Here is a 21,939-nt window from a genome sequence, read left to right on the forward strand (position 1 = left end):
TGAGTTCAGAAGTGTCTAAATCTGAGTTTTCCATCATCAAATATTAATAGAAATTGCAAGTATGAAGCTTTCTTCCTAGAAAGAATGAGAAAGAGATTGTTTTCACTTCACTTTTTATCTACATGGTATTTTCTTGCAGAAAAACCAGAGATTTAAAACGCAGAGCTGTCTCCTGTATGCCACCACTTCAAAGAAAATGGGAAAAAAAACAGTTACAGAACGAAGCAGATGAACAAACCTAACAATGCAGATGTTAGGTTTATATAGATAAGTGCTATCTAGATGAACATATAAACTGTAGTTCTAAGAAGCTCACACTTCAGCTTATACAATGCACATAATGATCTCTATCTTACAAGCCAATCTTACTCATTAGAAACAACAGCGGATATGTAGGAACCCATGCTCACAACTTCCCACGTAATGATATGAACAAGTCTGACACAAACATAAAAAGAAATTTTGTGCCTTTATTGGAATGGTGTTAGGCTTTAAATACACCAATTTTGATAACCTGATTATTTGGTTTTAATTAGAAATGACACTACAGAACTGCAATACTGGTCCAACAGTCTTTCTTTTTTTTTTTTAAAGCAAGAGATAGAATGAAAATGCACCGAGTAATCAGAAAGCACTAGCAGGCATCAGTTAATCCAAGATACTAGCTTCTTAGTTCCAAAAGCACTCGCATCGTGTGGAACAGGATTTAGACTGGTCATGATTTTCAAGAATTAGTTGCATGAGTCTCAATGACTTCTCTTTAACTTACTTTAAAGATGGTCACTGGTAATTTTTCTCTCAAATATTACAGTTTCTTTAATTCATATTTTTCCTCAAAGTATAAAAAAAGTAAGAAATATAAACAAGCTCCTGCGTTGTACCCATTAAAGGGTACAACTGAAGCATTAGAGAGCTGACTATCTACACACCGTCAAATCCCATCAAATCTTGGATAATTCTTTAATATACAAAATATCAGGGCACAGAAAGAACTAAAACCCACTTTGTTTGTTACGCACAAGTTCAAATAATCTAAAGAAAAAACGTGATCATTTTGGCTTTCCACTACATCCGCATGTTCAGACACTTAAAGTAATCCTGTTTAATTGTGTTTGGTCTTTTTCTTATTGTCAAGGCATGTTTGTTATCTTAATACCAGCCATCAGACAAACGAGTGATCAGAAAAACTCCTCCCCACCTCCCTATCCCTGACCCCTGCAAGGTCAGCTTTAAGACATGACTCCAAACACTGGGTTGTGACGACAGATGCTAGGACCAATTTCTTCATAATCTTTTTTGGTATGGCATACTTGGTAGAATTCAGGCTGTAAAGAGGAAGAGAAAAATAAATAGTCAACAATACTGTAATTTACATAGCAAGTGGGAAAAAGCAGATACAGATGATTTGGAAGACCTAAAAGAAACATTATTTGTCACACAGTGAAACACCAGTGGCAAACATCATGTTCTACCACCAAACCAAAATGTACTCTTTAAAATAAAAAAAAAGTAATTCAGCTTTCATTTGCTCTTTTAGATTTTCCAAATCTAATACAAAAGCTTTGAGGGAGAGAGTAGTGTTTCTTATCCAAAAGCTATTAGAAATCCCCCAGCTGCATTTGGTATGAACTAAAGGGGAGATAAGAAATCCAAAAACATACCCAGGCCTAAAACATGTTTAGCTTTATAGCTAACTTACTGTGGAAGCCAGCATTGATCCTCCAAACCAAACAGCGTATCTTTGCATATGGTGTGTAATGACTTGTACATCAATGGGCTTAGGCTATAAAATAATAATAAAAACAGAATATATTAAAGTTTGCTTCTGTTAGTTAAATAAATCATTTAAATTACTATATTCCAAGCTTACTAATCACAGATTAGTTTTTCTTAAATGCTTGATATGTAAACACACAATTATACTATCAGATTTTCATTTGTACAACCCAGACTAAGAAATAAGTGGTTATTTATTAGCAAGAGCTATCTACTTTTCAGGTATTTAAAGATATTTGCATTCACACCAATTTTCTCAACAGCTCCACTACCCTCGTTCCTCTCAGATTATCCACCTTCAATTTTCTGAATAATTTCCTTCAGGGAATAGCTATGCAATTGCAAGAATAGATCCGTACTACTTACCCCTTTCCAAAAAAGGCTTCAGAAACTTAGTTTTTGAATTTCATGTAATTATTTTAACAAAGCATTAGTTGCAGATCAATCAAAAATTTAGCTATGATCAATACACAGCTGCGCTTTTCCAACCTATAACGTAAAAGTGTATCTCACAAAGAGAACTGAAAATAAAGTTACTTGAGCTAAGGAACTGTTTATAACATACTTCAGAGTTGCCTCCATGACGTATGAAGATGCACTTTTTTTTTTTAAGTATTGTTTGAGCTTGTCTAGCTACATTACTACTTAAAAATAAGTGAGAAAATAATTTAATTCTCACCTTAAAAGAAAAAAATTAACCTGCTAATGTCTTATGTATTCAGAGTCAACAGAAAAAATGCAAAAATTAGATCAGAGGTCAGAAGTAGAATGCAGGTAAATTAAGAATCGTGCAGTTCAGTGCAAATGAAGTCATTTCACAGTACCATCGGATAATTCAGGTGGGAACAGAACTCAATGCCTCTAGTTCAATCTCCTGGAGGTCTGAGGAAATTATTCAGAATTTTATCCAACCGAATCTTGAAAGGATGATGACTGCACAACCTCTCTGTGCAGCTTGCTCCAATACCCGATTATCCCCATGGAGATTTTTCTTACATCCAAGCTCAGACTCTGCTGTCCTTCACGTGGTCACCATGCAGCACTATCAAGGGCCTGATTCCACCTTGATAACCTCCCCACAGGAACCAAGGGGGCTGCTGTTAGGACCCCACAAGGATTTGACTTCTCCAAATAAGCCAGTTCTTCTTAGCTTTTCTTCACAGGGCAAATGCTCTAGTCCTTTTGCTACCACTGCTACTAATGGCTTTGCACTAATGGCTTTCCACACCATTCAGTGTCTTTATGAAATACAAAACACTGAAGACAATTATTTGCATCTAATCAGTAACCACTACACACAAAAAACAAATTGAAGAGCCGTCAACTGTTTTTACATAACAGGTTTAAGTCCCATCCTTTTATTAGGTGAGACCGATCCATATCGGTAACAGTGGATGGGCAGCAAGAGTTCATACCTGCGGAAACAGTACTGTAGCTTCCTACAGTGTTATACAAATGGCCTTCAGTAACTGTCTTTAACTCTCTACAATATATCAATCTCTAAAAAGTCTGTAGGAGAACCTTAAATGAAGATGAGGAAATTTCAAACAAGACTGTCATTTCAGTATGTTATTTTTGCGTTTTCCAGGTAACAAGGGATAAGAAGATGCCACTTATATGCATTGGCAACAACAACTAACCTTCAGCCTGCCACCACTAAGTTCTTCACTAAGTTTCAGTCTTGCATCAACTGTCCTCTTCAAGTCTCGCTGCAAACGGCGACCGAAGTCCCTGAACATGGTTGAACCTCCAGAGAGGACAATATTCTGTTTAAGGAAATAAAAAAAATAGAGAATTAAAAAAATTAACTGTAGGTCTCCACCTTTATCTACTCCATTTTTTTCTATTTTTTAACACAGTTAACAGGTATGCTTTTTCCCTGTTTTAAGTTAACACTTAAACATGACAGAATATGAATTCAAAGAGGCTGTGACATTAAACTTGACTATGCTTTAAAATCCATTTATATCTTAGTGTGTTTCACTTCTTTCACTTAGATTTACACTTCCCTTTTTTCTTTCCTTTACATTACTTTACTTCAGTAATGAAACATCCCATTCTGAAAAAAAGTAAATATAAAGCCTTCTGCGTGTTGGACTTGCTACCAGAAAAAGTTTCTACTTTTGAAATTGCTGTTTGTTTTTTTTTTTTTAAACCGAGTTTCCACTACATATTTCAATATAAACCACAATCCTTCTAAAACAAGTATTAAAAAACATTTTAGCTTCATACCTTATAGAGAGGACGTCTAACATCAATGGGACAATTCTGAATAACTTCATCTACTACTTCTGAGATTGGTTGTGTAAAGTCAGGATTAGCAAACTATAAGCAAGAATAAAAAACAGTAAGTCAACATGCAGGACCATATACTGCAAAGAAAAAATGGCTAAAAATAAGAAGGGGAAAAGAAAGAACCATCCCATTATACTAGGAATACAGTGAAAGTGAAAAAGCTAAGGGAATATATTCATTAGTAATATTTATTGCCATTTAGAAAAGTTTTGAAAGAACAATAAACCTAAACTATCTATTTTGCTAGCTATTCTCCTATACAGCTTTTGTTAACCACAACGGGTCAAAGAATACATGCCCTTTCCAGATGCTGAGCACTGAAGCAAAACACCCCAACATGACACAAAAGCTTTCACAGGAGAACACAGAGGAATTCAAGGAAAAGAAAAACAGATTTATTCCCAGCTAATTTTTCCCTACACTGGAAAAAGAACTTACAGTAACTGGTATCTATTTACCAATGCAAATTTTAGTTGGAATTACCACTTCAACAATTTAAAAATACTATTTGTAGGACACCATCCAAAAACACACCTAAAACAAAAGGTGAAGACAATTCAAATCAACTTACCTCAGGATGGAAGAAAATCTCTGGCCCCAGGAATCTCTCATAACCAACATCTATGGTAAATTCTTTCTTTGAGATAGCATTAATTCCAGTATACTGTTTAATCCACTTTGTACCATCTGTGTCATACTTGTTAAACTCTTTTACTAAGTCAGGGCAAACATAACTAAAACGTTCCTGAAAATTAAATATATACAGTTATAAGTTTCTTTTAAGTAGAGCAAAAATCATGGTATTAACTTTTTAAAGTGCAGTGATTTGAACCTTTAAGAATAAGACTTTGAAATTGGCAAATAATCTTCCTCAAAAACAGCTGAACTGACATTTACTGCATATAGTAATGGCTCTGCTACTAGAAATCATTTCTGTGCAGCACTGAAAGCAGCACATCTTGCTGGGTTAAATCACTTTTCTTCTATTTTTTCCTCTAAACTTCTATAGCACTGAGAAATGAGTTCTAAAGTATACTGAAGAATTGCCACAGAAACAATGTTAAAGCATACTTTAAGCTGAGTGTCTTTCAAAATAGCTTTGTACTGTAAAAAAACATATCAACATTCAGAAAGAATGAAAGAGCGATTACAGCTCTTTACATTACACATCCCACCAAGAACATTTTCTAAGTATCACAATAATAAAGGGGAGGGACAAGTGAAGATTGAAATTCTAGACCACCGTGCGTACAACCCAACAATACATCTTAAACGCAATGTATTTAACGTTTAGACATTTTAATATTTAGAAACAGAGCAACATTACTTGGAAGGCAATGATTGAGAGAATTTATTTTTAAAAATGGAAATCAAACTCTACTCTCAAACAACCTGAAGATTTACAATGTTCAAATTACCTTCACTGCTTTAGCTGTTTCCAAGGATTGTTCAGGAGGAATTCCTACTTCTCGTTCTCTCAGCAGCTGCTGAATGAAGTATGTTATATCTCGCCCTGCAATTGGAATGTGTTTGATACAGCTGCCAATCACGTATCCTTCAGCCTATAAATAAAAATGAAAGAAAGACATTGACAAAAATTCAACAAAGCTTAGAATGGAGGAAGAAAGAGTCTAAATACCAATTCACTACCTGTGATTGCAAAACTGAAGCATTTTAAGACCAGCTCTTAATTACCAGAAGTGCACTTCTTCAGTTGCACCATTTTATTTTTACAGTGTTTTGCTTTGTGTTTGATTCCCAATTATTACAAGGTTAGGAGGAACAGAAAGGCCACTAGCATGTAAGGCAGACAGTAGCTATACTCGCTATTCCTTGGCCTCCATTCTTTCTTTAAAACAAGGTTACTCTTACCAAAAAGATTAAGGTACCTTGTACTGTACAACATTTTAGAATAAACAATTTAACTCTACAGTCACAGCCATGTTACAATCCACATGAAACAAAATTAATTTTCTGAAAGCAGAGAGAAAATGGATCATTTCAGCACATTAACTGAGGTGGCTTAGAAAGTAAGGTTGGCACACGCTCATCCATCAGTCTATCCTTACAAGTCATACTCATACTGGGGGACAGTATCGGGGCATTTAAAATATCTGGTCTAAATGCAGAAACCAAAAATGTTAAAAAATAAAAAAAACACAAGACATGAAACTGTTTTAAACAGCAATTTGCACTACTAAGTTCAATTAAAAATAGCTTAGCTAAACAAGGTTTGAAATCCCAACTGTTTTGTCAAGCCTTATTAAAAATATGCCATCTCAGCTGAACAGTCTGAACAAATAATTGCCGCCATATTCCACCATGATTAATAAGAAAATTCTACAATACAGCACGGTTTTGCTCACAACCAATGCTACTGTCTGGCATAACCAATAAAATAACACCTGAGGTTAGTGTGGCAGGATAAAGCTTTATATAGATTTTAGTCTGTAAAAACTGTAATCTAAATTCTTTTTTAAAAAAATGTTTATGATGCCTAGACATACATTTATCTCCTCAGTGAAACAGGGGCAGAGGCATGTTAGCTGCCATTTGAAATACAGAACGTTATTGAATGCTCCAATTTTAACTATGTAGTTTTGTAAAACTAGATACATGCCGACTGTGAGAACAGCAATTTGACAATTAAGAAACTGTAAGTTTAAGTGTTAATTATTTAATAAAATATACGATCATACCAGTTTTTGCTTTTAAAAACAATATAAGGGAACAGATATTCAACATCAACTAACCTTAGATTTTTAGTCAGGTTGGAACTTCTGTTTTTGCTTGTATCACTGACGCACTAGTATACTACTAAACATTAAGCACAGATTGAGAAAAAACTGTAAACAATGCTACATCTGCCCTTAAATATTTTGCATCATTTTCTAGCAAGACAAACTGGAAATATGATAAAGCAATAAAATTTCACTGATCACTTAGCACGGCCTTGCAAATCTTCATTTAGGAGAAATCACTGAAAGCCAATATGCCCTGACAAACTCAGGGTGCAGAAAAGTTCTTCCAAAAGTTTCTGCACTACCAAACAAACAAAAAGCCCCGCACCGACCACCCTGGCAATTATCTGACATTTTTGAAGAATCCTAGCTATACTTCAGTCTGCATGAATGAAGACTTCAGAGAAGCTGCAGGACAAACTGTTCTCCAGTTAAGTTGTTTCTATAGCTTTGATGTACACTTACCACAGGAATGACATGAGTGACACCATCGCCACTGTCTATGACTGTGCCGGTCAGCGTCCGTTCTCCTACTTGTCTTGACGTCCAAGATGCAGCTAAGGCAAGGACAGCCTTGTAAAAGAATACACATGAAAGATTCATCTTACTAAATGCATTGCAAATCCCACCTTCCACTACTGCTTCCAGCAATACCTGATCCGACATCGCTTTACAGACAACCAAGTTCAGATATAATTGGAAAATCTGGATTTTTAAAGTTGTATACACAGAAAATAACATACCATTTCCTTAACTAGGAAAGCTAGAAAATCTGAGTGTAAGAAGAAAACAGTACCATGCACAATACATTCAATTTATTATACAAATGTACTGGCAACAGAAAGGAAGATTTCCTGTGCTCTAAGCAAAGATAATAAGACCATTGGAGCTTACTAGCATTCAGTCTACTTCTACAGACAAGCACCAGTTTTACGGGCTAAGGAGAGCATCACAAAGAGACAGGGCCATAAAATCCATTACTTCCATTAGATGAGCATACAACTACTGCAATTTTTACCCAATCCGTCTTCTTTGGCATCTAAGCATTCTCTCAACAGCAGAAATAAACTGAATTGCAAGCTGAATACGATAATTTGAGAGCAACATATTACAGAAGACCAACAAAGTTTTATGAAGGAACTGGGGTTAAAAATTTCATACTGAAGATGAAACAGTATTTGTCTTTTTCCACAAAACAGGAGGCAAAAAAGGACATTGTCAAAAGCGCGATATTTCTTGCAGTTACTTCAGTATTATAGCTTGGTAAACAGAATGGGGAAAAGCAAATTCGCTAGCCATCTTGCAAAGTAATCAGAGATCTTTCCCTGAAGGAACCAGGAAAGAACGATGGGTCTGAGTTTGCAGAGGGAAGAACCAAATAAAAACTTGAAGAATTGAGGGCATCTTCTAGTGGGCTCCTGCTAACCAGCATTCCAGGTATTTTTAAATGTTTTATTTTATTAAGTAGTACTTTCACCTTATCTCCAAGTTACAAATTTCCAGTGGAAATGTGATTCTGTGCTATTTCAGAAGTTATGAACAGAAGTCATCAAGAAGTATGTAATGTTCTTAAAACTGAAGTCCAGCTGAACAAAATTAAGTATCTCCTTATGCTAAAATACTTTAATCCATCTACATGTAAACAAGAAAAACCTTTGTCTTAAATCCTGCTTACAAAAAAGTTTCATTAGTCTGCTTCAATATTTTTCTCACCTATTGACAGAAATATCCTCTTAAAAGATGCTAATGAAAAGAAGCTTGTGGTCATTTATGGCACAGAAACTGATTTAATAACATGTGTACCTAAGAGTTTACAAACAAACAAGGCTGCATAAATGCAGTTTTTGCCTTCTGATGCTTTCTAAGCACATTCAAATAAACATCCTTTTTGCTACCTCATATTAAGAGGGATATAGTTCTTGGCCCACTACCATAATTATCATTATTTTTGTTTATGATGCAGCAAGATTTTATACCGTCTAGAGCCCTTCTATACCCAGGCAGGAGGAACATATCTAGACAGACATCTAGCGGTGGAACTGATGACCTAGACTACATAGAAGTATTCCAAGCATCACTCATACAATTTTCTCAGTGAATTAGAGAACCGTAGCCCTAACTTTCAATAGCCCTGCTCTTACCTGAACAGCAATATATAGCCCTGGAACATTGAAAGATTCAAACATGATTTCAGCAGTATATTCTCTATTTTCTGGAGTATTTAATGGAGGCTCAGTCTGTGGGACAAAAAAGAAAATTTTACTTACATTGAAATCAAACACTTCTTTCAAAAATCACCTGTAACTAAATTTTGAGAGATGAGCCATTCAACAACAATAGCGTGTAAAAATAGTAATGTGCAAATGGTCCTATTAAATGCCAAGGGCGTAATGAAGAAAATCTAGGAACTCCCTTGACAATAACAGAATTTTTGAAAATCAAAACTGCAAAAGCACGATCTGAGTGAAAACAGATACAACCTAAGTGAGACAAACATTAGACTAATTACAGTTTAAGCATTCACATCAATAGTCCCTTCTGTGGCTTGGTCGGCTCATTTTAACTTCTCTTTCAAAAAGAAAGGACTATCAACCTAAACATGTCAATAGCTACATTTTAGCACATGAAGTACAGCAATTAAGAAAAAACAATTCGTTGAACAAATTTTTCTTCAAGAAGCAATCATTATAAAAGAAGAGTTTATACGATCAGCTGTAGAAACATACTTAACAGAGGAACTAGCGACAGTGTAAACCGCTATAAAAGCATGCTGTAAGCTTCATAAAAGTACTATGCATATAATTAAGTCTCTCCTCTAAGAGAGCATGTTGAATAGTGGCACAGGGTGTTTCAGAAGAAGTATCTATCTTTTATTACATTAACCATGTAAGGGTAAAGACACCAAGGAGTTTGACTTAATGAATGTGATTCAAGATGTCATAGAGACCAACAGCAACATGGGAAAGCCTAGTTATTTATTCAGAGGAAAAAAAGAGTAGCATGAGGGTTGGTAAAATAGTGGAAGAGGTGCCCAGTTGGCACCTCAACCCTTGGAGGTATTCAAAGCTTGGCTGGACAGTCCTAAGCAACCAGATCCAATAGCACCTGCTTCAAGGACACGGTTGTATTAGATGTCCTTTAACAAGGATGGCCAACGCATCCAATTCCCAATTGCTCTATAAAATCCACGCAAACATATTGCTCATTTTGATGGTTTTAAAGGAAGTGCTAAGGAATAGCAGAGTCTTCAGAATAACATTGATCCCAATTCAAATTTGATACACCCAAATATGACAATCAATCCTGAATTCCACAAAGAAAGGAGACAAAATTTTACTCTAGACACACCATACAGATACCATTTCTGTAAAAACAAAACAGTTGCAATTTCACCAAATCGAAACACACAGGTACTTTTTTGCCTCAAATTTAAACATCACTATTTAACTTGGTGGATAAGTAATAAAAGAGGGAGGAGGCAGCAGTGCATTGGGTAGAATTAAGAACGGAAAAAAAATTGCAGTTCAGAAGCTGACTTTCAACATCCTTAGAAAATTAAAGAACTTGGATGTGATAAACCAAGCTAGGAAAGTGTCACAGAAATTGTATTCACTTTAGTTTTCAAGGTAAGCATATTCATATTTAAGAATTATTCCACGAATCAGCATAGAATTATTATTAGTCGTATACTACTTCATAGTTTTACTTACCAAAAGAAAATAATGATCCTCAGGTTCTGCCCTTAGATACTTAAAGATTACTTGCTCCATAAACCTCTCCATCAGGTCCCAGTCTTCAACTATACCATGGCGGATGGGCCACTGTCATAGAATAATACCAAAATGTAAAAATAAATAAATAAATAAATAATAGTAATAATAATCTGTTTTCAATTGTGTTAGAAGCATATGATCTACATCTGAAAACCTTGCATAAGGTTTTCCTTGTCCCAACCTGACACCTATTTGAAATTCTGACCTTGAACAGTAAATACAACACATTAAGCATTTCTTATTAGCAGAGAATGATGGTACTAGGATAAACCAGAGGTTCCCCCAGGCCAGTATCCTGACTCTGATGTGGCTTATAGAAGATACCAAGGAACAAGAAAGAATGTCCTGTCTCCCCTTACCACTCTCCCAGCTCCCCTTCACTTCAAAGGAAACATATATTCACTTTTTTTTTTTTCCAAAATTCCCAAAATCTCCCGAAGATCGGCAAAACTGATATAATACCAAACCTTATCTTCCATTAAAATAGTTAATAAGAAAATAAGATTAGCCATCCAAGAAACATTCATAAGCTATTTACCGTGTACGTGATTTTCTTCTAAAGAACATTGGAAAACTAGTTTAAATGTCTCTAATACCTTGGTTGCATAAGTTGGTTTTTCTATTGCTTCATCCCCGATAAAGAAGTCTAAATCATCAACACCTTTCAAGACCCTCCTCTGTGCTTGATCCACCACTTTTGCTGATTCTTTGATAGCAATACCTTTAACAAAGAACATAAACAATGCTGTAGATTATACATCCCACACTTTGAAAGAAACAAGAGGAAACTCGACATTCAGAAATAGGAAAACACCAATTGCATTCATCCTTCAGTTGAGGCATAAACACAGAAAAATAAAACACAAATAATTTGAATTCCCGTGACAGACAGAACTAGGTTTTATACAGTAACACAATACAGATCTAAATGGAGATTTAATTGTTGGGCACTCAACATGCAATCAGGGAGATAAAATACAAAAAGAATCAGTCAGATAGGGTAACCCTGAAGATCTCATTTTATTCAACAAGTGGGCTAGTTTTCTCCACAGTCAGCTGTTAACACCCAAAAGAAAGGAATGCAGTGGTAGGAGTTGTGCAAAGAGCAAGACAGAAGACACATTACTATTATATAAATCAATATCCCATTTCACTTGCTCCAATTTGATTTCTGGACATGTTATGAAAATGAGATACAGTATACACAAAAGGAACTGAAAAGCAACTTAAACACACAAACGCAGAAATGCACAAAAGGAAGGACAGGACATAGGACAGGAAAAAAAGAAAGTTGGAAGGAAATAAAAGAAATATTTTGAAAAGAAAAGAATAGGAATTTATATGGCTGTATCATGCATCTTTAGACACTTTAAAACAGATTTTCGAAGCCTTTAATTTCTTCCTTTTAATCCTACTCCTATCTTATCATTAAGAACAGGATGGAGAGTTTCACTTAAGACTATAAATCTCTCCCTTGCTTCAAGGAATAATTGGCAAAAGTTAAGAGCTTTTATCTTGGTAATTTATTCCTTCCAGGATAATTACTCATCATAAATAAAGAAAAAAATTAGAGAAATACCGGCTAAGGCTAAACACAGGATCCAGGAAAGATGGATCAGCGATGAGATATCACAGGAACACAGATGTTCCCTCCCCTCCTCTTTCGTATCAGCCCCCAGGCTACCAGGGTTACAGTGCCAGCAAGAAAACTTTTGTATTTTTTCAAGTCTTCCTGATTGCCTTTAAACACTAGCCTTTACACAAGTGGAAAAATTCATAGAGAAAACCTAAGTATTAAGATCAAGCTCTATTATTCAAAGGCTGTGAACCAAAAGCTTGCTCAAATACAGAATTATTTCGCTAATCCTCACCTTCAGCCAGGAAGTGCTGTTTGCTCAGAACCAAGAGAAATGTCACGAAAACAGCTGCTGCAGCCTCAAGGGCACAGGGTAAGGGGCTGCACAGCCACAGGGCTGGGAAAGGTACAGCATGCTAGGCTAAAGCACCGCCGGCTCAGCAGTGGCCCCATCCTTCTCCCTTCTCTTCCCACAAACAGCAACAGAAGAGCTGCGCAGCCACAGAAACTAAGAAGTGTTGTGAAAGACCGAACAGCGTAAGGCAGAAGATATTTTGAGCTCTTCAAGAGGAAAACCGAATCATACCACAACTTCTGTAGCGGCTTACAGGAGGGGAGAGGAAGCAAAAGGCTGGAAGCCAAAAAGCAGAGGTAGGTAAGAAGCAGAAGCTGAAGTTGGGCGGAAGGAGATGTTGCAAGGCCAGCGCTTGCTGCAAGTGAGAAGAAGCATCTTGCCAAATACTTTTCAGGTCAGCAACACAGCTTGCAGACTTTGGGGAAGTCTTGCTGTCCAGATGTGTGTTATCAGCACAACGTTTCAAGTGAGACGCCAGCACTTGCCACAGCAGTCAGAAGCTTTCGAGTCCGAGTGGCTGAACCCTGCTACAAGCCGCCAGCGAGACGAGAGCTCTCCACACACTGCTGGCGGTCGGTGTCAGAAACGGGGAGAAGGAAACAAGCAGAATCAAGAACTGCAGCCCGAACACACAAACGGGAACATTCATCTTGCTAAAACCAGAGCTCGGCTACCACGGCGCTGAAGATGGGCAGCGCTCCAGCAGTATCACAGGGTTTGGCTTTGGTTTGCTTGGCACAAGAATAAGAGCTTTTAGGAAAAAAAAATCAATTTTTCTGCTTAACCACTCCCATGGCCTTTTTTTTTTTTCTTTTAAATGCAAGTAAAAGGTCATCTAATATGTAAATTATCATAGATATTTTGAAACAAATCTGGAGAACTCCTGGGTTACAGAAATAAATTGACTCCTATCTTAATACACAGTAGGAAAACAGGATTGAGTGAAGGAAAAACAAAATCAAGCAATGATCAGTTGTATTTTAAAAGCAGACAGGGATGAGAACAGCAAACAAGTCTCTTCAAAGAATTAACCCAACATAATTTCATTTCACTTTTCACGCAAGCATTTGTCATCTCTACAGAAGCAGAAGACAGAATTAAGCCAAGACAACAATATAAAAGAATGAGAAATAAAAATTTGTTAATCCTAGGAGTGAGTAAGATAAGCAGAAAGTGAACAAGGGAGAAGGAATGCTGCTCCAACCTGTTCCTCAGCAAGCTTTTTTTTTTTTTTTTTAAAAAAAAAGAAACTTCGAATTGATAAAATGCAACAACAATTCCTGGAAATCAAAAGGAGAAACCAAAATATTTCTTAACTGTGAATATTATGAAAAATAAAGATACCAAAGTACCTTGAAAAGACCTACTGTTTTTTTTTAAATAAGATTTTACTTTGAAACTAACTACTACCGTAATCTGTTTTCAGTCAGCTGTAGGAGAATTTAAACTCAAGTGCCTTTTTTTAAACATATCCTATATAAAAAGCTATCAAGAAATCTCATATTCCTCTTCTATTTTAAAAACATCCCTGTTGTATAAATTTCTCTGCTGAATTATCTGACAGCTGACTTCAAGCGTCAGAATACCTCTTTGCTTTTGTAACAAGAAAGTAATTTTCAAATGAAATAAACCAAGTCTGAATATGCAGAAAAAAGTATGCAAACCCTAGTTATATGAAATTAATAATTTGTCTATTTTTTAAAATTAAACTTGGCTAGGAAGCAGAAAGAGCAATGTGAGGTTTTTCATATAGATCAGTAAATCTAACGTTAAGATAAGAGTTTGCGTGCAAAAGACTAAATTAAATTGTAAGTTATATTTTATATGCCAGAATTAACCACATGATATTTGGAAAAACAAATGAATTGAGAACCACCTATTAGAAGTCAATCTAGAAGAGATTGCAAGGATTCTCTCACATGTATGACAACAGGAGAACGCATTAAGCGATTTAACACTAGCTTCCCATGAAAATGGCTTTGACGCACATTTTGTACCCCGAAAAAACAAAAACAACAAAAAAACAGAGCCTGAACTACCAGAAATTCTTTTCTACAGCGACTAAGCACTGTTACTTCCAGCTCTTTTCCTGTTGTATTTACAAGGAAAACTGGGTGTACTAATTACTCCTTTCTACCAGGATGCAATACTTGATTACTTTGGCCCCAATGCACATGAACACTGACAAAACACCAAGTGGTGCAGAAGGCGAAGTATTTTGAAGGGAAGCTGACTGAGCTCCACTCTCCAGACGAAAGCCACATCCCTTCATGTGGCAGAAACATTTCAGAAGGCAGGGAGTGAATAAATAAATAGTTTTACATTTGAAAGCATGTGTTTCTTAATTTAATGTTTTGCAAGTAAAATAAACACAAGCTGTAATACTGAATAATACCTGGGAAGGGTAATATTTTTTTTTTATTATTATTTTTTTTCCTATTTACGATCACCTGAAGTTTTATCTAATCTATTAACTAACAGAAGAAGAACCTCCTAAAAAGCAAATATAGCCATGCTATTATTTAATATTTGAAGTTAATTTCTTGGAAATTGAAGCCATCATAGTATGCTATTTTAATGAATTTAGCATTCTGAACTGAGCATCCAGAGCAAAAAAAGTCATGTAACCGCTCTGTCATCAGGCACGGGTCTTTTCTATTTGCTTGGTTTTAACTGCCCTTTTACATAGCACATGCCCAGAACTTCAATGGATCGTAGCAACTCTTACAACTCTCACATGTAACATATACTTACATGAGGGAATAATGAACTGTGGTTCAGTGTTACCGGCATATCCGAGCTTCGTATACCTATTAAAGCAAAAAAAAAAAAAGCGTAGGTTATAGTATTTCTTGTAATAAATATTAAAGATGTACTAAAGATTTTTTTTTTAAAAAAGGGGGAAATTAGTCTTTTTTGATCTGGGAGGAGAGGTGTGTTCGTTAAAAAATACAAAGCCCTTTTAAAAGAGATGAACCAATGCCTCCTACTACAAAGGAAGTATTGTTGCTCATTTACACTCAAGTGAAATGGCACTACCAAGCACTAAGTAATTCAGTTTATCAATATTTAGGAGTAAAATTCCGAGTTGCGGCAGTTGTTCTTCCCCGCTCAGCGATCAGCAGGAATCCTATAGTGTATTTTCCAGAATAAATGTTAGTGGTGGAAGTATTTTTGCAACTGCTAACCATAGGGGAAAAAATTCCCTTGGCCACAAGCTGCCAGCCAGACTAGACTTGAGGCAGGACTGACAACCACAAGCCTCTCCTGCCACTCCTGCCATAGGTGCTACCAGTGACAGCAGTTTAACAGAAGTTAATGAATGGAAAATATTCTTGATGTGTTTAATAAGACTAAGGAGAACAAGAGGAAGAGAACTACACACCTGTGCCCACCTGATTTCCAGAACATGCTATGGATATCACTCACCGTGATGAAATAAGAAATCTGACAAAATTACCGAGGTGTTCATGGAAAAAAGTCAATGAAATCCACAGTAGCAAATCTATGCTGCTGCGAGAAGCGTTATGAAAGAACAGCACAGGCAAATCCTAATGTGCGTGAACCAACACACACACTGCATTTTGGGTTACAGCCTACAGCCAAGGTTAACACACGCAGATCTAACAGAGACTGCGTTTTCCCCATGCAGCCCCACAGCTGCCCCAAGTGCCCTGGCACCAGCAGCAGGAGCTGGAGGCCCTGCAGCAGCACCGCCACAACTTTCAGCGGTGCCGTACAAACCTGGCACATCCTAGGCACCACGAGGCAGCGCTAACTTTAATAACCCATAAATCCGTGTCAACAACACAGCAAAATGCCAGGCAACGCATACAGTAACAGGCTAGAGGAGTGTTTTGCTGCGATGCTGACGACACAGTGGCTCCCGGGCTGCTCACGTGTTCACCACCACCTACACAACTCCTGCTGCTGACACCAACTGGGCACGTTAGCACTGGGCCAGAAGCGTTATCCTAATGAACAGGAAGGTAAGTTTCCCTTTAACAAAGTGCTTAGCACAGGACCTCATCTAAAACCAAAAACGCTTTGCAAGAGTGTTTTAAAAGCTATAAAGCCCATCTTGTCTATAACCCACTGCAACAGAGGTAACCGTGCAAAAATCTTGACTTCATATTGATCAACTGCAATGTTTACTGAAGAAAAAAGGCTAAATAAAATACTTAATGGAAGAGAAAAGAAGTTAAACACCAGAAAGAAACGTACACTTCACACAGAGACCAGCATTATATACTGTAACTTGAGTCTGCAAAATCCGAGTTGCCTGTCCTGAGTTATATGAAAAGTTTTGCTTTTTTCCCTTAGATAACTAGTTCCTAAGAAATCTCAAGTAAGAATCCCACAAGTTGATGCCTCTATAACCAGCTAATGCAGAATACAGCTTTCAGTTCCAAATGAAAATTAATTATAAACCCAGCAAATATTGACTCACTCTCTCCACCTTCCCATGCAAATCAGAAGCTGTGGCACGTAGGATTTTAAAGCCGAACCTACAGAGGAACTTTGGACCCTGATGGCTACATAAGCCACTAGATCAGAAGTGCCTCCTCAAGCAATAGTCCAGCTTAGCTTTCTTTAAGTGACGTATTGGAAAAAAACAGAAGTTAAACTGTTGCAGGTAACACGCTGTTTAGTTGCTTGTGGTGTTGGAAACTGCCCGGTATGCAGGCATCCAGCGGGCAGGAAGAAAACCAGCCAAATGAAAGACGTATTTTAAATAAAAAGACTGTATTCAGACATAAAATCAGCATATCTAAAAATACTATGGCCTACTCAGCAGAGGAGAGTCTCCTGACTCATGGAAAAAAAGCCCAGTTTTTAGGTTTCCGAAAAAGGACAAAGAAAAACCCACGTGGCTTCTGGTGTCGGAACATTAAAGCCTTAAAGCAGCTCTCCAACGTGGTCCCCGACGCAGTGCTTCGTGTTTCTAGTATATCCAAGCTTCCCAGCCAGGCTCTGCTCCGCATGGGGAGCGCCACCATGCCCAGCTGTGGGTCAGGGAAATAACCCACCCTCCTCACCTCCTGCAGCTTCCCCTGGCACCATCCCACAGCCTGGGGCTGCAGAGGACTGAGTGGCGGACTTCCTTTTCCTAGCCAAGAGGCAAAAGACGCTCTTGAATGAAAACAGAGTGTGAAACTGGTTAAGTTAAAACTATGAAAGTTAATACAAAACGGCAGTTCTCCAAGCGTACAGTCTAATAAAAGCTTTTTTAATGACTGACTTTTGCAAAGAGTACTGTTCAGATTGGTGAGTTCTGTTCTACCAGCCGCTTTAAGTAAATTGCTCAAATCTTCTGAAAAAAAACGATACCTTGGGCAAGCTGGATTTTCCAAGTCTCTGATTTCCACAGAGCAATTCACACAGAGCAGAGCAGAGCGTGCCTGACTAATGGATGATTCACGGGGGAATGAGGCACGCCCTGCCTTATTCAGGGTAGCAATCCAGTGTCTTCTGGCACTCCTGAAAAACCTCCTGACATTAAGATATCACAAGGCAGCACCAACGCTGGATCGCACTTCCCCCGTAAACCATGGCTTCGTTTGCTTGCAGCACGCACTGAGAGGTGACAGGAGTGACGTCCGTGGAAAAGGCAGGCACACATCACTTGACGAGACACGAACTCAGCTTTCCCACACCGAATTTGAGGCACTTGGCAGTAAAAGAGCAAAGCGCGGTACAGACAAGGACAAACATCAGCTACACGGACTTCTATTGAAATCTGCAACACAGAACTGATTTACAAGACCCCAAAGGTGGAAACCTGCACTCAGCCTCCATCCCGCAGATGACCTTCAGCTCCCTGACGTGTTTCTGCAGCCCTATTAGCTCGCTTAAGGAAAAAGGAGAAAAAAAGATTAAAAGATGTCGGATAATGACTTTCAGGCTGCCTTTAGAAGATGAACTACAAAATACCCAACCCCAGTCCACAAAGCCATGTGCACACGTGCACATACAGACACCACCCCCCCACACAGCCCATCCACGTGCACGTACGCTGCTCTGACATTCCCCAGGGACTTCCCTGCTACTCCTCCAGAAGCCCAGCGAGGCCTCACGCGGCACCCGCTGGCCTGGGCAGATGCTGTGACAACCACGAACGTGCCATTGGGGGGGACATTCAGAAGCTACTGGCAGTTCCTTCTCACTTGACCCTACTCATCTACACCTTAACCATCAAAGCAGGAGCATCGCTCGGGTCCCACCCACCTCAAACTCACCCCCTGAAATTAAGAAGTAGTTCTGCGCTACTCCGCATGAGAGATTTCTGCAAGGACAGCCAAAGGGCTCTTCACAAAGCTCTCAACTGCACTGATGGGATTTCTTCTGTGTACTCTCTCACCTACAATGGATGTTTCTAAGGCTAGGACATGAAAGCAGTAAGTTCACTGGAAGGTTACTTGCATATCAGTCACGCAGACGATTTTAGAGCTAAGAGGAAACAGCACTTAGAGCAAGAACTTCTAATGAGCACGTCATTAAAAACCTCCATCTGCAAACCACAAACCCTGACCACGTGCCTTTCCTCCATTTCTCTTCTGTCCACGAGTGTCATTCTGCTTATGTTCACCCAAATTATACACCCGAATTCTAACACAACTGCAATTTTAGCAGAAGCCTGAGGAACAGCGGGACAACTGTTTCTCGGATAACACATTTAACTACTGAGAAACAGATGAGAAATGGGGTGGCCCCATACAAGCTGAACCCTACACCTTCCGCTGCTGTGCAAAGACACACGGAGTTTGCCAAGCGCGAGCAGAGCGGAGGCACGGGTAGCGTTCTGATCCCTGCTGCAAAGGCTGCTAAAGGATTTTATTCTGTGACAGTAGAGATATGGATACCTCAAAGACATCACATTGCTTCCTGCAAGAAACTGAATTTTGCAAGTTACACTGCCAATGGGAGTCAAAACGATCGTGCGCTCCCAAGTGCACTTTCTCGATTAAAATCCAACCTAACAAACTTCTCCCAGGACCCCACAGAAGTAAACTCTCCACACATGCTACCTGAACACCAGCAAGGAGCATTTTAGTATCTGCACACCAATCTGCTCGCTGAAATAAGCTTTGTTTATGCAGATATCCTCCATCGTAGCTTGACACACTTTGCTGCGTAACTAATTCTTACAGAAAAATAGATAAAACAACTGCACAAAACAGTGCTTTCCTTTCATATTCCAACTTATTAGGTTCCAAGCATTACTGATTTTCACATTTACATTAGCATTATTAAGTAAGTGGCATCATTATGAATGGTTCAAGATGTTAAAAAAAAGGTTATCTTGTGATTTTATGATTTCATCGTTTCACAGCAGGCCACTGTTGAAGTATGCAGGATAGCACAGATGCCACTTCAGGTCACCGAAGTGCGTAAATCCTTTCTTGCAGGTGTGCACACAACAGCAAAATTCTCTTCTGGCAAAATTACCCTCATTCTAGGAAAAGAGTAATTACACGAGCAGGTTGAAGAAGGCACTACAGAAAAGCTGAGAACGTGACCCAGTTCTATGGGACATACAGGCAGGCATGTGCTAAAATATTCCAAAGGGCATGAAATACATCAAATGACAAAAACAGCAATTTTTTAACCAGAAAGGAAAGGGATCCCACCCATCAGCCTCCAACTCCTTACAGACAGTCTGTCCATGCCACCAGATAAGCTGCTGGTGGAGAAAAACGCAAGGGGTCCCGCTTCACTTGAGCAGAGACTGCACAACCTCAAAAAACTAGAGGGTAACAAACTTCAAAGGGAATGATATCCTTTCCTGTTTTAACTGGTGAATTCTGCACTGACATAATTTATAAGATAGGTATGGTGGTTTTACTGTCTCATATCTTTTGATAACAAAACTGCCTTAAAAAGAAGTGGAAAACTTTTCCAACACGGATAAACCCATAGCTTGTAGATGTGGAGCTTCACCTGACTGAAAAGCCTGAACAAGCCTTTACGTTTGTTTTTCTCCATTCAGACTTCTCAAAAAACAGATGAGACTGGGGAGAGAAAAAAAAACACCTAGGGAACATTTGCTTCTTAAATTCCCCATGAAGAGAAATAATGGGAAATTGATGGTGAAACAGAGGAAATCCATCCCGCCCCCTTAAAAAGAGGTCCCATGCTCCAGCAGGTGTAAATTGCTTAAGCAGCAGCAGATCATCAGAAGCCCCTGAAGGAACTGATTATATTAGGAAAATGGGACTTCCTTGAATGAATTAGTTTATTAACTCTTTTCAGATGTCCTTGATAAAACACAAGATAACAGAAGACTTTGGAATGAGTCATGCCCTTCATATTATTTTATATCTTTAGCTAATAGGGATCATCTTTCACACATCATTAGTTTTTGTTTGTTTGGTTTTTTGTTGTTGTTTTTTTTTCTTTTTTTTTTTTTTAAATAGCAGCTGCTTAGATGAAAAGTTTTTAAAACACCCGTTGATCAAAAACGTTTCAGGCACTCAACATTGAAAGCCAAAGAGTTAGCTCTACAAATGGAAAAAGCACACCGGATTAGAAATGCTCTTAGATCCTGGTTAGTACATCAAGTGATGGTAAAAGTACTCTCAAGTATGTATGGGAACCCTGGGCACCAGAGACAGATTTGGCAGTTTGCAACCTCGGCCTTGGAATTAACAGCATTAGCACGTCTTTGAAGCCATTTCCTTACTTCTCAGGTGGAATATTGCATCAAGGCACTTGAAGAAAAAAGTCACCTTGACAACTGATACTTCTTTGCCATATGCTGTAACCGACACAGTAAAACAGAACAGAAGCAGATTGAAGTGGTATGCAATTTGAAAGGTAATGTCAAAAATTAAAGAAGCGCAATGTCAAAAGCAGCTTGAAATAAATGTTTGTTAGAAGCGTTTCTGTTTCCTGAAAGGGAAAAAAAACCCTAAGAAAGGTTAACATCTTTTAAAGTATCTGAATAAAGAATCTTTGACAAACACACAGCTCTGCTTTTTCTTAGCAGCTACACCTGCAACTCAAAGTACACATACCATTGCAATGCTCACCAGTAAAATCTAGCTTAAAGCACAATAAAAACTGCCAAGTCATGGCCGCAAATGGACAGAAGCCTCCAGGTGTGTAAGAGGAGCGCAGGCAGCAGCAGGCACTACAGAATACTCACAATAAGGTCAGCTGCATTTGAAAACTGGCACCTGGAGAATCTTGTTAACAGCAGCCTGGGGAGAAGACAAAGCTCAAAGCTACCACATTGCACAGCTCCTATTTTCCTAACGTTTGGGCAGAATTTTTCCTAATACTTGGGCAGAGCAGAAGAGAATCTACATTCAAGATTGCTCCATGTTCACTTGCATCTTTAATTTAAATTAAAAAACCCAACAGCACTGAGAGCTTGACTCTAAAAGTTCTCCCCTCCTGAAGTCAGCAGGAAGATAAGAC

The 21,939-nt window shown here is 38.2% G+C and overlaps 1 protein-coding gene across 1 annotated transcript in view; it reads right to left on the reverse strand.

The window, feature by feature from the left end:
- Positions 1 to 450: 450 nt before the first annotated feature.
- The window catches only part of ACTR3 (actin related protein 3), a 29,888-nt gene continuing 8,399 nt past the window's right edge, over positions 451 to 21,939 (reverse strand). Inside the window, exons 2-12 of the mRNA XM_080599355.1 lie at positions 15,271 to 15,326; positions 11,182 to 11,306; positions 10,523 to 10,633; positions 8,954 to 9,049; positions 7,278 to 7,385; positions 5,490 to 5,633; positions 4,643 to 4,816; positions 4,009 to 4,101; positions 3,417 to 3,542; positions 1,700 to 1,783; positions 451 to 1,325 (exon numbers count right to left, since the gene is read on the reverse strand). Of these exons, the coding sequence (XP_080455481.1) occupies positions 1,230 to 1,325; positions 1,700 to 1,783; positions 3,417 to 3,542; positions 4,009 to 4,101; positions 4,643 to 4,816; positions 5,490 to 5,633; positions 7,278 to 7,385; positions 8,954 to 9,049; positions 10,523 to 10,633; positions 11,182 to 11,306; positions 15,271 to 15,326 (1,213 nt within the window). The 3' untranslated portion in view covers positions 451 to 1,229. The remainder of the gene's footprint in view (positions 1,326 to 1,699; positions 1,784 to 3,416; positions 3,543 to 4,008; positions 4,102 to 4,642; positions 4,817 to 5,489; positions 5,634 to 7,277; positions 7,386 to 8,953; positions 9,050 to 10,522; positions 10,634 to 11,181; positions 11,307 to 15,270; positions 15,327 to 21,939) is intronic.

This window comes from Anser brachyrhynchus (genome assembly GCF_964034855.1).
Source record: "Anser brachyrhynchus genome assembly, chromosome: 7".
In the NCBI taxonomy this organism is placed as follows: Eukaryota; Metazoa; Chordata; class Aves; order Anseriformes; family Anatidae; genus Anser; species Anser brachyrhynchus.